This window comes from Acinonyx jubatus, chromosome A2 (genome assembly GCF_027475565.1).
Source record: "Acinonyx jubatus isolate Ajub_Pintada_27869175 chromosome A2, VMU_Ajub_asm_v1.0, whole genome shotgun sequence".
Taxonomy (NCBI): domain Eukaryota; kingdom Metazoa; phylum Chordata; class Mammalia; order Carnivora; family Felidae; genus Acinonyx; species Acinonyx jubatus.
In genome coordinates, this window is record NC_069383.1 from 90,063,685 (window position 1) to 90,080,908 (window position 17,224).

General features: G+C 39.4%; 1 protein-coding gene across 2 annotated transcripts in view; it reads left to right on the forward strand.

Annotated features, from left to right (window-relative positions):
* Positions 1–467: 467 nt before the first annotated feature.
* PRKAR2B (protein kinase cAMP-dependent type II regulatory subunit beta) overlaps positions 468–17,224 on the forward strand; it is a 102,500-nt gene continuing 85,743 nt past the window's right edge. For both annotated transcript variants that reach the window (XM_053218622.1, XM_027071680.2), the window contains exon 1: positions 468–774. In XM_053218622.1, the coding sequence (XP_053074597.1) occupies positions 468–774 (307 nt within the window). The remainder of the gene's footprint in view (positions 775–17,224) is intronic.

Below are 17,224 nucleotides of genomic sequence, written 5' to 3' on the forward strand. Positions count from 1 at the left end.
GCCCCACCAACCAGCCGCCGCCAGCCGGAGTCTTCCCACCGCAACCTTCCCAGTGGCGGTGCGCGGCGCCCGCCGGCGGAGGTTGCCATGGTTTCCGGGGGTCACGTGGGCGCGCTCCGACGCCCCCTCCCGCGCGGCGCGGCGCGGCGCGGGCGCGGGCGCGGGCGCGGCGGGGGCGGGGCGGCCCGGGTGGGGGCGAGAGGAGCGGCGGCGGCGGGAGCGGGAGGAGCCGGAGATGCTGCCAGCCCTCCCGGGGCCGCGCTCGCTCAGCCGCCGCCGCCGGACGGAGCAACCGCGCGCCGGGAGCCGCGGGCCGGGCCAGCCGGGCCGCCGGGGCCCAGAGCGCCGCGCTCGCAGCGGGTAGCGCCGCTAGTGCCGTCCGCGCTCTCTCGGCGGCCGCGGGGCCGCAGGCCGGTCCGGGGAGGCGGCGAGGGCGGCGCCCAGGCGCCCGCCGCCCGGCAGGCAGGATGAGCATCGAGATCCCCGCGGGACTGACGGAGCTGCTGCAAGGCTTCACGGTGGAGGTGCTGAGGCACCAGCCCGCGGACCTGCTGGAGTTCGCGCTGCAGCACTTCACGCGCCTGCAGCAGGAGAACGAGCGCAAAGGCGCCGCGCGCTTCGGCCATGAGGGCAGGACCTGGGGGGACGCGGGCGCCGCCGCCGGGGGCGGTACCCCCAGCAAGGGGGTCAACTTCGCGGAGGAGCCCATGCACACCGACTCCGAGAACGGGGAGGAGGAGGAGGAGGAGGCCGCGGACACCGGGGCGTTCAACGGTGAGGACCCGACCCCCTGCGCGCCCCCGCTCGCCCGCGCCGTTCCCCGACTCTGCTCTAGAATCCCGCAGCTCTGCCCACCCGCCTCTCCCCGCGTTCTCCACCTAGCCTACCTTCCATTTCGCCCACCCTCTCAGCATCCATTTCTGTCTCTCCCATTCGCCTACCTTCCTACTCTGCTTTCGTGTCGTGCCCTCCCCCTCGTGGGGAGGGTGGGGAGGTGGGGAGCTGAAAGGTGACGGCTCTCTGCCCAGCTGCCCCCTCTCGTCCTGGGCTCTCTGGCACTGGACGGCCGGTGTGGGGTGTGCATCTGAAAGACAACTTTCACTGTGGTTGGAGAGATTTCGCTGTACGGATACCATTGTGCGTAGAGGAAACCGGCCCACTTGGCATCCTCTTGCAGCCCTTATATTAATGGGGTGTCCAAAGAGAAAAGGCGAGGGGTATTCAATTGGATTGGCTTTGCTGCCGTTGGGACCGCATGTTCCCTGAAAGGAGCATGGAATTGGACTCACTGGGGCAGATCGAAATTTATGGTAATAACTTTGACACTCTTGGAAACGGAGTGATCTGTTGTTTCCCAATTTACCAATACCGCGTTGTGTTATTTTTGGACACACAACAAAGGATCCTGTTTAGCCGGCAACTCATGGGGTCTTTGGAATGAGGAACCGGGCTAATGGTTTACTTTTTATTTAAAACAAATATTCAATGATTTGGTGCCTTAAAAAAAAACAAAGTATGTGAAAAACACTGTAGGAAGTTCTGAAAGCTTGTTGGTTGTCTTTAGAATGAAAAGCCAGTGAGTAATTGTAAGGACTGTGCCAGACACAAGCTGGAAAGAATGAATGGGAAAGAAAAAGGAATTTTCTCAAATAGCGGCTCCTGACAAGTCCCACCCCTTCTGCTTACAACCCTCTTTCCCTAACACACACAGACACACACACACACATTTGCAGCCTCCTGTATTTACACTACATGCCTAAATCCCGTCTTTATGGCATCCCAAGCTGAAATACCGTGGTGTGGAAGGGTTTTCTCTTTGTGGTGTAAGACAGATGCGCATTTCAGCATTGCACCAGTGTGTATTTATTTACACTGCTTGTGGTTTGTGTGTCTGCAGTGTATTCTGTAGAATGAAAACCTTTTAAAGTGTTATTTCCTGGAGTATGTTCCTAGGAAGGTGTTTCTTTCCTTTGCAAATTTGTCCAAATGTGTTATAAAATTAATGTATTTCTAGCTGGCCTGAAACAATCACAAATACCCTGGAAATTTGTGTCCTATGAAGAGAAGAAGAAAAATTGTTACCTTAACAATTTTAATTTTGGACTTTGTAGTATTGCTAGGGATAAGATGATCATAGTCTTTATTGTTCTTTTTGCATAAGAATTTAATCAAGTGCTTTTCTTGCTAGAAACAAGAGAAAGGTAAAAGAAAGCATATTTTAAATTGAGAAGAAGCCAATAATGGATGACACAGAAAGGGCAGAAGCATTTTCTTTTATTCTCCTGACACATGCATGCAAACACACATACATAACACATGCACACACACAAAGGAAAAAAAAAAAGACTCGTTTCCCAGATTGGAGGAAACTAGGAATTAAGGAGGTGGTAAGAAAAAAACCTGCATATGTTTGAGATGATATATTAATATAACTAAAATATTTTCTAGTATGATACTTTTGAAATACTTTGCATTGATGATTCCATTTTCTCCTTATAACAGTGTATATGGTACACAAAACCGATTTTATTACCATTTTGTAATGAATAAGCCATTAACTTCTAAGCAGCAGGGATCATTTTATATGATTTTTTATGTTCTCCAAGGCACCTTTATTGTAAAAATTACTCTGAGTTTTAATGAATGCTCGTTAGCTGATTGCACTATTTATTTCCCACCCCTGCCCTCAAGGACTTTAAAATTACTTTTTGACTACGGCCAAATTCAATTTGATCATTATCTGATAAACACACACGCATACGTGTATAACAAAAACTTTGGCAGTGGTACTTGCCTCTATTAGGTGCACTAGAATATATCTACTAGAATATCTTCTATTTTAATTAATTCTCCCTTATTGTTACTATTTTTTAAGCATGTAAATTGTGTGAGATCTGCAGTTAAAAAATATATATATAGACTATCAGGGGTTGACAAACCTTTTTGTAAAGGGCTAGACGGTAAATATTTTAGATGCCCTTAGCAACACAATGTCTCCATTGAATATGTTTTTCTTTCTTTCTTCCTTCCTTCCTTCCTTCCTTCCTTCCTTCCTTCCTTCCTTCCTTCCTTCCCTCCCTCCCTCCCTCCCTCCCTCCCTCCCTCCCTCCCTCCCTCTCTCTCTTTCTTTCTTTCTTTCTTTCTCTTTCTTCAACATTTTAAACACACATCTGCTCTGGTTGTTGGGGTTGTGGAAAATTGGCCACAGACCAAGGCCATAGTTTGCCTTCCCCTGGCTGGAGTGGGGGAAAAAGTCAAAATAGTACCATTGGGGGGAAGAAAAAATAACAGGAGTGAGCCTATCAGTTTAATGTTTAGTTCCAAAGAATTTCCAAAATATAAAACATCAGGTACCGGGCAATTCTCCTAGCATAGTAAAGAATAAGTACTAGCTGGCGAGTCTTAATTTACTGTGACCCAGCACAAGACCAACTGGGTCGCTCATTCTTAAATTTTAGTATACATCTCAAGGAAGTTTGATTCAGAAATGAATATTACCTGGCACTACTCTAGGAGAGCTTTTGAATAGGTTGGGATCTTTTTTTTTTTTTTTTTTAAACAGACTGTCTGGGTCATTCTTACATCCATAGTTCCCTGACCACACTGTGAGAAACACTGATCAACAGATAGCGATGATAATAATGTCTTTGTCTTACTAACATTTACAGAAGTAGCTACCGCTTATTGGCATTTGCTGTATGCCAGGCATTATCTGAATACTTTGATTCATTATCCCAGCTTTATGAGAAAGATGAGGCCGCCACTTGCCCTGTGTTTCACAGCTAATGTGTTGCAGAACCAGGATTGAAACACTGGTGGACCTGGCTCCATCCTTCTCTTAACTCCCAGGTTAAAAGTTAAGAGGAGCTGGGGCCAACATCACGTGAACATCCCTTTTGTGTCAGATTCTACTTGAGACCCTTGATGTGTTTTATCTATAAGGCTCTGATAAATGAACGTGTCCAAGATTACACATGGAACTAGTTAAGTGGCAGAGCCTGGTTTCTTACTTAACATCTGTCTGCCCCAAGACCATCAGAGAGTTCTTCCTAAATGAAATTTGTACAATGGACTGACTCACGGATCAGGTTTTCCTGGTTATTTTTCCAGTAATGGTGATGCATTTGCATGGATTGGTTCATACCCACTCTCATGAATCCCTTTAGGACAAGTGATGATATTTATGAGAGGTTGGGCACATTTTTGACAGTGAGGTGGCTTCCCATTTGACTCGGTAGGGATCAAATATATGACTTTGACCTCAGTGTGGTGGTTGAAACATAGAAGTGAGTCAGAGTCTGGTAGCCTGGTCGTTGATAGCAGTAGGCCAAATGGTCAGATAGATGGGTGAAGGTGGTCTTCTTTCTTGGGGATCTGAAGGATCCCTTTCTCTGCTGGTAGCTCTCCCATTCCCGTTCTGTTTTTTTAATTTTATTACTTGTGTTACTTTCATTTTGCTTTCAATTCTGGATAAAAGGGCAACCTTCAGGTGTTAGAATGATAATGGCATATGGCAATAACCCTTCCAGGGAAGTCTTAAGTCCTTAAAGAAGCTATGATGGAGACTGCCTCCCTCTTCCCCATGCTACAGAAAGCACCTCAAGCATGACATGTTGCTTCTGAAAGGGTAGTATCCCCAGGCTTAGAATATATTAAAAGGGTTTACAGTAGGCCAAAGAGTTGGATCAGTACCAGCTTGGAGTAGAATCTATGATAATCAATGGTTTCACGTAGGCATCACTGTGAGGTCTTATGTTGCTCAATAATTTCTTCAGTGAAGTTGCTGAAATTATAAAATGAACTAAATAAAATTCCAAATTATCCCTATAAATTGACAAGTGGTCAGAAGAAAATTAAATTGCTTATGGGTACATGAAGATCAAGCTGGAAAAAAAATAAACTGTATACAAAATATAGAGGACTAATTTTCCATATTTTAGAAGAAAAATCTAGAGTTCAAAGTGGGTACACAAGCCAAAAATATAGAATATCTTATAAAGCAAGCATGTCAAGATATATAAATAGAAATTCACCATGTAAAAACTATGACTTAATCCTCTTAACTCTGGCCTATGTCAAATCTTTATTGGAAAATCGTATCTACCTATGATTTTTTTTTACAATTTAAGGGGAATATGGGGAATTTATTAGAGATCCTTAAAATCACAGAAAATATTGGAGCTCGTAGTGGTGGGATGAGATTAAGAGAACAAATTTATACATACATGTATGGGCTTCCTAAGAACCTTCTGTGAAAGTGTTCTTCACCATGCTCATCCTGGGAGTAAAAAAAACACTTCCACCTATTGACTTCTTGGCCTAATTGACAGTGGGAACATGTAGAGAGTAATCATAGGTTTAATGAATTGTTGCTTTGGCTGATGTATTAGGCTCACTTTTATCTCTGTGTCCTTATTTAGAGCTTGCTCTCTGTGGCCGCTAGAGATGATTATGAGACAAAGCAGCCAATTGTTAGTTCTTCATCAACCTCTTCAATACATTTAATTCGTTTGAAAATGTTCATGAAAGTCAGACAACACTTACTTTCTTTCACATCTGAAGCCCTGTGCTAAGCATACTGACATATAATCACGGTAGTAGTACTCACCTCATAAGATTGTTAGAGGATAAATGGATTAATATTTATAAGGGTCCCTCAGGACAGTGCACATAGCAAGCATTGTTTTCCATGTAAGACAAATGACCTCATTAACATGAAATCTTACAGGAGTGTAAACTTCTTGCAGAATAGCAATTTCATTATATTTTGTGGAAATGAATCTAGTGTTTACACTTTTTAGAGAAATGAAGTAGGAAATGAGCTTACGTGGCAGTTCCACTTGGGATTTAATGTGAAGTTATGTTGCGCGGTAATAAAACCCACATCCTTTCAACTCATCATTTGTAGCTAAGAGCTCCAGACTTTTAAATTAATGAGACTTTATTGCCTTTGGCTATTAGAAATTTACATGGTAAGTTTTAAATTTATATGGTAGCTTTACATCCTCCTGAAATGGAAATTACATCATTCATGACAATGGCTAAAATATTTATGCCATTATTTTAGTTATGAGCATAAAACAATAATAGAGAAGATTTAAAATTAAAAAATATTTTGAGTTTAGATGGTGATTTTTAGAGTAGAACAGGTAAAACATTATTCATTTTAATAGTAGTAATAAGTGAATGCTTTGGGAATTGAAATTGGGAAATCAAAGTACTTGAAATAGTGTCTTTTCTCAAACTCTTACCCATCTGTTACTTTAGGCTCAGGGAAAAGGTAGGGTGGGAGGGAGAAAGAGCAGAGTAAAATCAGTTGGGATTTGTGTAAGGTTCTTTGACTAATTTGTACTTTGTCTGAAGAGAGCACAAAAGGAAAACACCAGAACAAAAATTGAAGAATACTTTAATTTGTCTGCATGTCTTAAAAATCCAACTGGTCCACCATTATTTAACATAAGAGAGTTCTAAGCTTTCCATTTGAGGTTGCACATAGGGATGTGCTGGGTCTTGGTAGGATGGAGTAAATATTAAATGGTTATTATTATTGAAATATAGTTGCAAATCCCAGCCCTGTGGGTTCCAGTAAATTTCCAGCTGTCAAGATTTTGTTCCTGGCTGCCTCAAGAAAACCAAATGTGTTTCTTTTTCAACTGTGTAAATACTGACAAGAGACCTTTGAATTCCTCAGTGGGAGGCTTCTTTGTGATCCATTTAGAAAGTCATGTAATGGGAGTACTAGCAGTTAAAGAAGGCCTTTGGTAGAGGTTGGGGTTCAGTGAAGGAGATTGAGTGACTGACCACAGAGCCTGAGTGGTGTCCACAGTCATTTGATACCAGAAAGGGGCTGGGACCTGGGGTGACCTGTTAGGAGAAGGAACATATGCAAACTGTTAGGTAGGATGCTGTACTCATTCTCTCATTTACTCACTGTAGAAATATCGAGTGCCAACTCCTTCCTTTTTTTTTTTTTTTTTTTTGTCTTAAAAAAAGAAATGATTATTCTCTTAAGTTGACCATCTCTGGACTTCTGAAGAAACAATCCGTTTGTGGGGGCTCATGGGTGGCTCAGTCAGTTAAGCATCCTACTTTGGCTCAGGTCATCAAGTCACAGTTCAGGAGTTTGAGCCCCGCGTCAGGCTCTGCACTGACAGCGTAATAATTTCCTTAACCCCAGTTTGATTGATTTTGGTCTTCTTTTTCATAGAACTATTCCTTACATTTTATGTGCTATTTATATTAACTTACATGTTATAAATTCTTTCTTCCATCAAGGTGATAGATAAGGTTTAAGAGGCAAGGCTAAAGAGAAGTATTTTTGTACTTTTGTCTTCAGAATTACCAAATTTTTTGTTCTTTGATTTTTTTTCACTGCAGCGAAATTACTTTTAGACTTTATTTTTATGTCAATTGCTTAAGGATAGGCAATGGGAAATAAAAAAGAGTGCAGTGATTTTTCTCAGTTGGATGAATTCTAATCACCATGTTCTTATAGTCCTTCCAGTCTTATCAATACCTTTTAGTTATGGTAGAGTTAGTCATAAAAACCCCACTATGATACTCATTACTGTCTTTATCTTATGGGAGCGAGTTTTGTGTTTCGGAAATTCAAAATGACTCAGACTGTTCCATTATGTAATTATTTTGTGGAAAGAATTTGAGCTAAATTTTTCAGGTCATGGCTTATATGAAAACAAAACAATCTAAAAAAAATCGGAACTGTAAACACAGTTGGTGTAACATTTATAAATGTTTCAGCAATAGGCATTGCCATGTGTAACTTAATATGTTTGGAAACTTAAAAAAAAAAATCATTCCAGTTGCTGATGTTTAAAAATGTTCTGCATTAAAAAAAAAAAAAGACAAAAGGTCAAAATATAAACACATGTTCCACATAAAAATGAAGCCAAGAAGATATACTGTATACAGTTATTCCCATATCTGTTTGGCTAGGGACTGACATTGTTTAACTTATATTAGCTGTTCCAAGACAAAATAGCTCATGAGAGTGATATTGAGGTTTTTTGTTTTTGTTTTTGTTTTTTGATAAAAAAGAAGGCAAAAGCTTCCATTTATTTAGATACACTTCAGTTGAGCCCAAAAAACATCTTTCCAAAAAGTTATGCTGAATTAAAAAGTGACTCAGCTGTTTCATTTCAATTACTAAAGCTAATGTTTGTTAAATGATGCTCTTTTTATTTAATTATAATTGTTAACATTTTTGGCTGCTGAAGTGCCAGACAGCAAGACCATTTATCCATGTGCCATTTAGGCCTCTCCAAAGTAAGTGATGGAGTCAGGATTTGAACTTGACATTGTGAGTTCAGAGCCCATCTCCTTAACCATGGTACACCTAATTTTCAATAACTCTGATAGCAGGAATATGGTTGAAAAGAACCACATACCAAAAAATAAGCTATCTACTTTTAACTCTAGAAATATATAGTCTGGCCAAGTGTTGATCTGTCCCTTTTACAGTTGTTTTCTCTGTGTATCCCATTAAAATTAGCACTTCATATACTTTTACAAACTTGACAAAATATTTACTTTTAGAAATGAACACCTAATATACTGAGCTATTTAATTCTCAAAACTTTTTATTTATTTTTTTATTAATGTTTTTTATTCATTTTTGAGAGAGCAAGAGACAGAGTGCAAGCAGGGGAGGAGCAGAGAGAGAGGGGACACAGGATCTGAAGCAGGCTCCAGGCTTCGAGCTGTCAGCACAGAGCCCAATGTGGGTCTCCAACCCAAGAACCGTGAGATCATGACCTGAGCCCAAGTTGGACACCCAACCGGCTAAGCCCCCTAGTTGGGCACCTAACCCAGGCGCCCCCTAATTCTTAAAACTTCTTTATTATATACCATCACTAGGAGAATGTATTTGAGTATGAACTCCCAACATATGCCTTTATAAATGCTATGCAGATACCAACATATTAACTTATTTTATACATGACAAATCACCCTACGATATAAACTTTGAAAGGGAGAAGTAAAAAGTAATTGTAAACAAGTCCTAATTTTTTTTCTTTAAGCTGAAGGATTGCTTTATGTTCTTCTTGGTGTGCGTGAACCATTTTGGAGACCAAAACTTAACTTGATATAGTCTGTTAATGTATAAGGTGGCTGTGATGAACTTTGCTTTCCTGATTTAAGCTCCTACATTATAAAGGACCTGTAGGTAGTAGGGGCTTGTGTGTGTTTGTGTGTGTTTGTGTGTGTGTGTGTGTGTGTGTGTGTGTATTTTAATAGACATTCATTAGATAAGTTAATTGTTTGACTCAACGGAAGTGTGGTAAAATAGAGAAGAAAATCCTATCTTATGAGAAGGAAATAAGATCCAGGCTTTTTTTTTTTTTTTTTCTAACTTGTAGTCCTGTCTGCCTCTTGAAGTCCAACATAGATTGTAGAGTACTTGCATTCTTTGTGCAAATTTTGGGGATGTGACAAAGAGAAGCATTCTATTGTAGGTCTTTAGTTCAGCATCACTAAATCATGGACGTGTCAGAACTAAAAGAAAATCAAAGTTTAAACAGTTTAAAGAAATGCAGTTTCAAAGAGTATCTCAGGAGGGAAATCTCTGGAGATGACAGTTGGTCAGGAGAGAGACTTTTCAATATCTCCTTTTTTGTAACTGAAAAAATCTTTATGATATACTTATATTACCTATTAAATAAATTTTAACTGTAAAAAGACATGAAAGAAAGGAAATTCTTTTGTTTCTATCCAGTAAGTAGTAAATAAAACACAGCCTTTAAAAGCAAAACACCAGGGTGCCTAGGTGGCTGTCTGTCATTAAGCATATGACTTTGGCTCAGGTCATGATCTCATGGTTTGGGAGTTCAAGCCCCACTTCAGATAAAAAGAAAAAAAAGTGTGAAGGTGAAGCCCGCTTCCCTCTCTCTCTCTCTCTCTCTCTCTCTCTCTCTCTCTCTCTGCCCCTTGTGAGATTCTCTTTCTCTCTGCCCCTCGCTCACTTGCACCTGCACTCCCAAAATAAATAAAGAAAAGAAAAACACCACCACAACCTTTAGAGGCATACGATACAGCACAAAACTGATATAGCCAAGTATTCTATGAGTTATTTTCTTGGTTCTTAGTGCCCAGTCCTCTTTCCTTAACTTTCTGCCAAATCCCACCCTTTCTCCAGAGGTTAACTTACATTTCACCCCACAAATAATCTTTGCAAGCATAAGATTCTCTGGTTGACATTAATGCTATCAGAATGGCAGATGAATATGCCTTGCATCTCAGTAAGCTTTGCAGTTGTGAGCTGCCCTTGCCACAGGCAGGCAGGAATATGTAGAAATATGCTCTCTCTCCCCAAAGCTTTCCTGCCCATAGTAGGTGCTCCAGTGTATCTTAAATTAACCTCACTTGAATAGTAAATGTCCATAAATGTGTACTTCTTATGTGATTGAAACTTTCTTAAGGCATGTAAACATTTAAAATCGTCTTCTTTTGGAGCACCTGGGTGGCTCTGTTGGTTGGTTAAGTGTCCGACTTTAGCTCAGGTCATGATCTTGCGGTCCGTGAGTTCGAGCCCCGTGCCCGGCTCTGTGCTGACAGCTTAGAGCCTGGAGCCTGTTTTGGATTCTTTGTCTCCTTCTCTCTGCACCTCCCCCACTCGCTCTCTCTCTCTCAAAAGTAAATAAACATTAAAAAAATATTTTTTTAAATAGCCTTCTTTATTTTTTTTTAAAGTTTATTTGGGGGAGGGGGGAGGGCAGAGAGAGAGGGAAAGAGGCTCCCAACTCAAGCAGGCCCAATGTAAGGCTCAAACTCCGTAACTGTGAGATCATGACCTGAACCAAAACTAAGAGTTGGAGGCTTAACAGACTAAACCACTCAGGCACCCCTAAGATAGTCTCCTAATAATCCTTTACATTAATGCACTTTAAAATGTTTTCATTTCATAGCCTGTCTTCAGCTATGAAGGTTTCGACTTCATTTAAAGATGAGGCCATATTCTTTCAGGCTGATATTTGGTCACTCTGCAAAATGCAGAGAGCACACGCATACAGGCTTTTCTTGCCGGTAAGGACTTCTAATAGCTTTCTAATTGAGGACACATTCGGACCCACCCAGACTTCTGTGTCACTGCTTCTGCTTACAGGAGCTCCATGCCAAATCCCGAAACTAGTCTGTGGCCCTGAACCTGCTTTGTCCTTTTCTTATCTCTCCCCACTTCCTCATCATTCCTCCTTCAAGCCTGAATCTTGCCTACCCCCAAAGCTCCTTTGCCCTCCAGCTTTTCCTCAGGCACCAGCACACCCATTCCCTTTCTTTGAGATTCAGATTGACGTGTCTGCCAGCCTGCTTACCAGCCACCTCCACTTACTTGTTCTTTAGGCGCCTCCAAATAATTTTGTCTTAAAATGTTTATTTTCTGCCTCAATTATTGCCTGCACTACCTTGTCACTTTTCCCCCTCCACTAATGTAATAAACATGGTCAGGAGAGCCCCCTTTGCTTTGCCCCACATTTCTTTTCTTTTTTTTTTTTAATGTTTATTTTTGAAGGAGAAACACAGAGACCGAGCACCAGTGGAGGAGGGGCAGAGAGAGAGGGAGACACAGAATCCAAAGCAGGCTCCAGGCTCTGAGCTGTCAGCACAGAGCCCGACGCAGGGCTCGAACCCACGAAACTGTGAGATCATGACTTGAGCCTGAGCTGTCAGATGCTTAACCAACTGAGCCACCCAGGCACCTCTCACATTTCTTAAATCCAGTAGTTTATGGAAAACAGATTGCTTTTAGTTGCTGAAAACTTAGTGACATGAAAAATCAGAAACAACGGAAATTAAACAAAAAACATGACTTACTTTGTCATGGGGTTTGGATTTGAATCCAAATGGCTGGCTCTGCCATTAATAACTTTTGGCACCTTGAGCAAGTTCCTTTGCCATCTGTGACTCAGTTTTCTCATCTATGAAATGGGAGTAATGATAGTACTCACCAGAGAGGGTTGTTGTAAGAACCGAATGAGTTAACAGTGTTTGGCATACAGTAAGGTATTACATGCACGTTTGTTGGAGGGAGAGTGACAGAAAGAACAGGCGACATTTAGAAGTCAGTGAGAACAGGACAGTTTTAAAAATGAAGTTTGATTGGAAATGTGAGAAACTAGAGATTGCTTTCAAAGCAGTATAGTAATAGTACTTTTAGAAAAAAGTTATTAGTGAAAAATATAAAAGTAAAGGCTTTAGATCGTTTAGCGAAGTGTTTCAGACTTTAAAAACCCCATGCTCCTTTAAATCTCAAGCACTTTAATTCTATTTGACATGTAAGGTAAATAGTCCAATCTAAAAAAAAAAAAAAAAAAAAAAGCAATGGCATAAAGCTTTGCTTTATTTTCACACCATCTCCTCCCTTGAGAATCCGTGTTTAACTGGTAGAATAAATACATTTGTGTAAACTTCTCCCAAGTTTACAGTTTCATTTAAGTTTTCACAAGTCATTTTAAAACATCTTAGGAAAATGTAGGTAAAAGTATTGAAAATAGTCAGTTGATTTTAATGAGGCAGATGCCTGTAGTAAAAATATGAATATGTGCCTAAAATATAAATTAATTGGGAAAAAATAGTTACATTAAATTGACAGCTTGTTGCCATTTCCTCATGTCATAATATTTATGAAAGTAAGCTCACGGTGGGACAAATTTCTGCCTTCCTAAGTTTTCCATTAAAATGCGGTTTTATTCTGAAAACCCATAATTCTATACTTGCTCCATTGCACATTGCTAGCTTAATATATTTTTAGGAGAAAAAAAAAGACCGTCTTTTTGGATACGTGGCATTGTTCACAGGTCTTTGATTTCCTAGTAGACTGTCACTAATGACAGTTTATCGATAAGGCAATATTAGGATTTTTGATTCATAATAAGTCCTTAAAATAATTTCCTTGTAATCCCTTAAAAAGAATCCCAAAAGCATTTCAGTGTTTGAATTCTAACAAAAACTCATTTGTAAAAAGGGGATTTTATGTAAAATATTTTAAGAGAATGTTTAGCATTAAAAGGGTATGAAGTTTCAGTTAATGAAAGATGAATGAGTTCTGGAGATCAGCTGTGCAGCAGTGATGATAAATACTGTACCGTATTGTATGCTTGAAATTTGCTGAGAGTATAGATGTTAGGTTAAATTTTGACACACACACGGTGGTAAATAACTATGTAGAGGTGATTGAGAAGTTATTTAGCTTGATTGTGGTGATCTTTTCACAATGTATACATACATCAAAACATCAAGTTTTTGTAAGTCAGAGATAATAACGTTAAAAAAAATACAACATGAACTAATCTGGTTGCTCTGATAATGTCAGAACATATTTGAGAGATTTTTTTCTGCCAAAATTAAGTAGAGCGAACATTTTTTCCTTTTTTCAAATTGTGAGAAATTTCCAATGTACCGAAAAGAACAGAGACTAAGTAAGGAACACTCACCTAAGTCATCCTCTAGCTTCAACAAATTTTAACAATTATACACGTGAGGCTTTTTTTTTTCCTGAGGCTTTTTCTTTTAAGAAAACACGTGTGATAGAAGTCCCTTGTGTACTCCTTTCTTATCCCGTTTTCTTAACTATAGATCCCCATAGATCTCCACCACTGTGATAAATTTAGCATTTATATTTTCTATGCATGTTTTTGCACTGTTACTACATAGGCATTTATTCTTGGCTTAGAAATAGTGTTATTTTGCATATTTTCAAAGTCTGTATAAATTGCGCCACTTATAAAAGTTTCATTTATGTAAATTATAATTTTCCACTGTACTTTTGAGAATAGTTTTTGAGATGATGTTATATTGATTTATGTACCTTTAGTTCATTTTTTTTTTAAAATTCTTTTTAACATTTATTTTTGAGAGACAAAGAGGCAGAGCATGAGGGGGGAAGGTGCAGAGAGAGAGGGACACACAGAATCCGCAACAGGCTCTGAGCTGCCAGCACAGAGCCCAACTCTGGGTTCCAACTCAAGAACAATGAGATCATGACCTGAGGCCAAAGTCAGATGCTTAATGACTGAGTCACCCAGGTGCCCCAAGTTCATTATTTTTTAAATTTTACTTTTACTTTTACTTTTTATTTAGACTGCTATGTAGTATACCTTTGTGTAAATAGATGCTTTATCTAGTCTTTGATAAATAACTTTGGGTGTTTCTAATTTGTTGTCATTACAGTGCCGTAGTGAACATTGTGTGTGTGTATATGTGTTATGCACATATACTAGAGTTTTTAAAGGTGGTTTTCAAAGTGTGTTCTGGGACCCCTTGAAGAATCATTCCCCTCCCAATTCTAGACCTTTTCAGGTAGTCTGTGGGGTGAAAACTATAATTACCCCCCCCTCATTCTGTCGTAAGTGTATAGTAGAGTTTTTCAAAGGGTACATGATGTGTGATATTATAAAACATCTGAAGGTAGAAGCTGATATGAGAACCTAATTGTCCTCTGTTAGATTTGCAAAATTGTAAAACAGAGTCATTCTTTTTACTGAATTTTGTTTTGTTTTGGAAAATAGTTATTTTCCATAAAAATACGTTATTTATAATAACATGTAATTGTTTTGTTGTTGGTAGTTTTAAATATTTTTTAAATTTATCAATTTTAATTTCTAATACAACAATTATCAGTGGATATAACCTATTAAAGCAAATAATTTTTAAGAGTGGAAAGAGGTTTTGAGACCAAAAGGTTTGAGGACTGCTGCTGTAGGTAAATACTTACGTGTGGAAAAGCTGGTTGTACGGGGTGCACAGCTTTAACCACACCTCAGACTGTTGTGTTTACACCACTTTATTTTTCAGTAGAGGGGAAGAGTTCCTGGTCCTCCACATTCAAGGTAACATATGTTATCAGATTTGAACAAGCTTTGCCAGCAGGATGGATGTTAAAATCTCATTGTGAATTAAATTTGCTTTTTCCTGATTACTAGTAACACTGGGCATCTTTTTATTATGTTCATGGACCATGTTTGTAGTTTCTCTTCTGTGGAAAATTTTTTTATTCTGTGCCATTTTTCTCATCCTGCTAATTGTATTTTTCTTCCTGATTTATAGGAAGATTTCTTTCCTTCTTCCTTCTTTTCCTTCCATTCTTCCTCTTCCTCTTCTCCCTCCTCCTCCTCCCCGTCCTCATCCTCCTCTTTCTCCTCGTTCTGGTTACTAATCCTTTGTTGGGTAACATGCATTAGAAAAATCTCACAGTCTTGAGCCTGTCTTTTCATGTTGTTTATGGTAATTTTGGTTGAGCACTTTCTTGATTTTAAGCTTCTTAATTCCTAAATTTTAAGTTGAGTTTCATACCTAAGGATTTAATACAGTGATAATTTATTTCTCTGTATGGTTTGAGATGGGAATTTCATTGCATTTTTTAAAATACACATCATAGGGGCACCTAGCTGGCTTGGTCAGAGCAACATGTGGCTCTTAATCTTGGGGTTGTGGGTTTCAAGCCCCATATTGGGTGTAGACATTACCTAAAAATAAAATAAAATAAAAAAATATGCATCATTTATTGACTTTTTTCCCCACTGATTTTTGAATATCAATTTTCTATATATGTGTGAATGGGGCTCCTGGGTCAGGCTCAGTAGGTTAAGCATCTGACTTCGGCTTAGGTCATGATCTCATGGGTCGTGAGTTCAAGTTCCACATCAGGTGAATTCGAGCTCCACTTTGGGTGAGCTTGAGCCCCGCATAGTGTGAGCACAAGCCCCGCATCTGGTGAACACCCTTGCTTTGGGTAAGCATGAGCCCTGCTTCGGGTGAGCCCCACTTCTCTCCCTCTCCCTCTTCCTCCCCCTTCCCCTTGTGGGATTCTCTCTCTCTCTCTCTCTCTCTCTCTCTCTCTCTCTCCCTTTCTCTCTCTCTGCCCCTCACTCACTTGCACCCTCTCTCTCTCTTAAAAAAATAATAAATAAAAGAAACATATAAACGTGAATGTACGTAACATCTTTATTCTTTTCTGATGGTTTTTCTATTTGTTCATCAATATCTCTGAGTTAATATGACTTTCCATGGTCTTGATGTATGGTAAGTAACTCCCACCTTATCTTTCTTCAGAATTCTTTATTCATAGGTTTTTATTATTCCATATATCTTTTAGGAGAAGCTTTTTAAATTTTGTGAAAAACTTCATTGGGGAGTTTTATTGGAATTGTACTTGATTTATAAAAAATTTTGGAGAGAAAAGACATTTTAATGATATTGAGTCTTACTCTACACGAACATGATACATCTCCATTTATTCAGTTTTCTCCAAAAAGGATTTTCCTATCTCTTCTTAGTTTTATTTCTAAGTAACTTATCACTTTTGTTCTTATAACTAGGAATTTTTGTCTAGTACATATTCTGTCATTACTGAAAATATATAAAAGGAACTGTAAAACTCAATAATGAGAAGCCCCTAATCAAACCGAGTTAAAAGACTTGGCCAGTTTAATAAAGAAGACATCGGGATGGCCAATAAGCACATAGGATGGTGCTTGGGATTTTTAGTTATTAAGGATATGAAAGTTAAAACCACAACACAATGCTGGGGCGCCTGCGTGGCTAGGCATCCAACTCTTGGTTTCAGCTCAGGTCATGATCTTGCAGTTTGTGGGTTTGAGCTCCATGTTGACTCTGTCCTGGCTGCATGGAGCCTGCTTGAGATTCTCTCTCCCTTTCTCTCTCCCTCTCTCTCTCTCTGCTCCTGCCCGTGTGCTCACATTCGCACACACACTCAAAATAAATAAACATTAAAAAAAAGCCACAATACACAGAAGAATGGCTAAAATAAGTAGACATACCCTACTTTGGTAAAGGTGTGAAGTAACTAGAAGAACTCTCTTATATTGCCTGTGAGAATGTAAAATGGTACACCTAGGAAAAATGTGGGTTTTTATAAAGTTAAACATTTCCCACCTATAACCCAGCAATCCACACTAGGCATTTACTCAAGAGAAATAAACACATATGTTCACGAAAAGGATTGTATGTAAATATTTATAGACGCTATTCAGAATAACCCAAACTGGAAACAACCCAAATGCCCATCAACAAGAGAATGGGTAAACAAATTATGATGTATTTATACAGTGGAATACCATCAGCAATAAAAAAAGAACAAACTATTGACCCTTTCAACAGCTAGAATGACTCTCAGGTTTTTGGGTTTTTTTGTTTTGTTGTGTGTGTTTTTGTTTTTTTGTTTTTGTTTTGTTTTGTTTTTAGAGAGACTGTG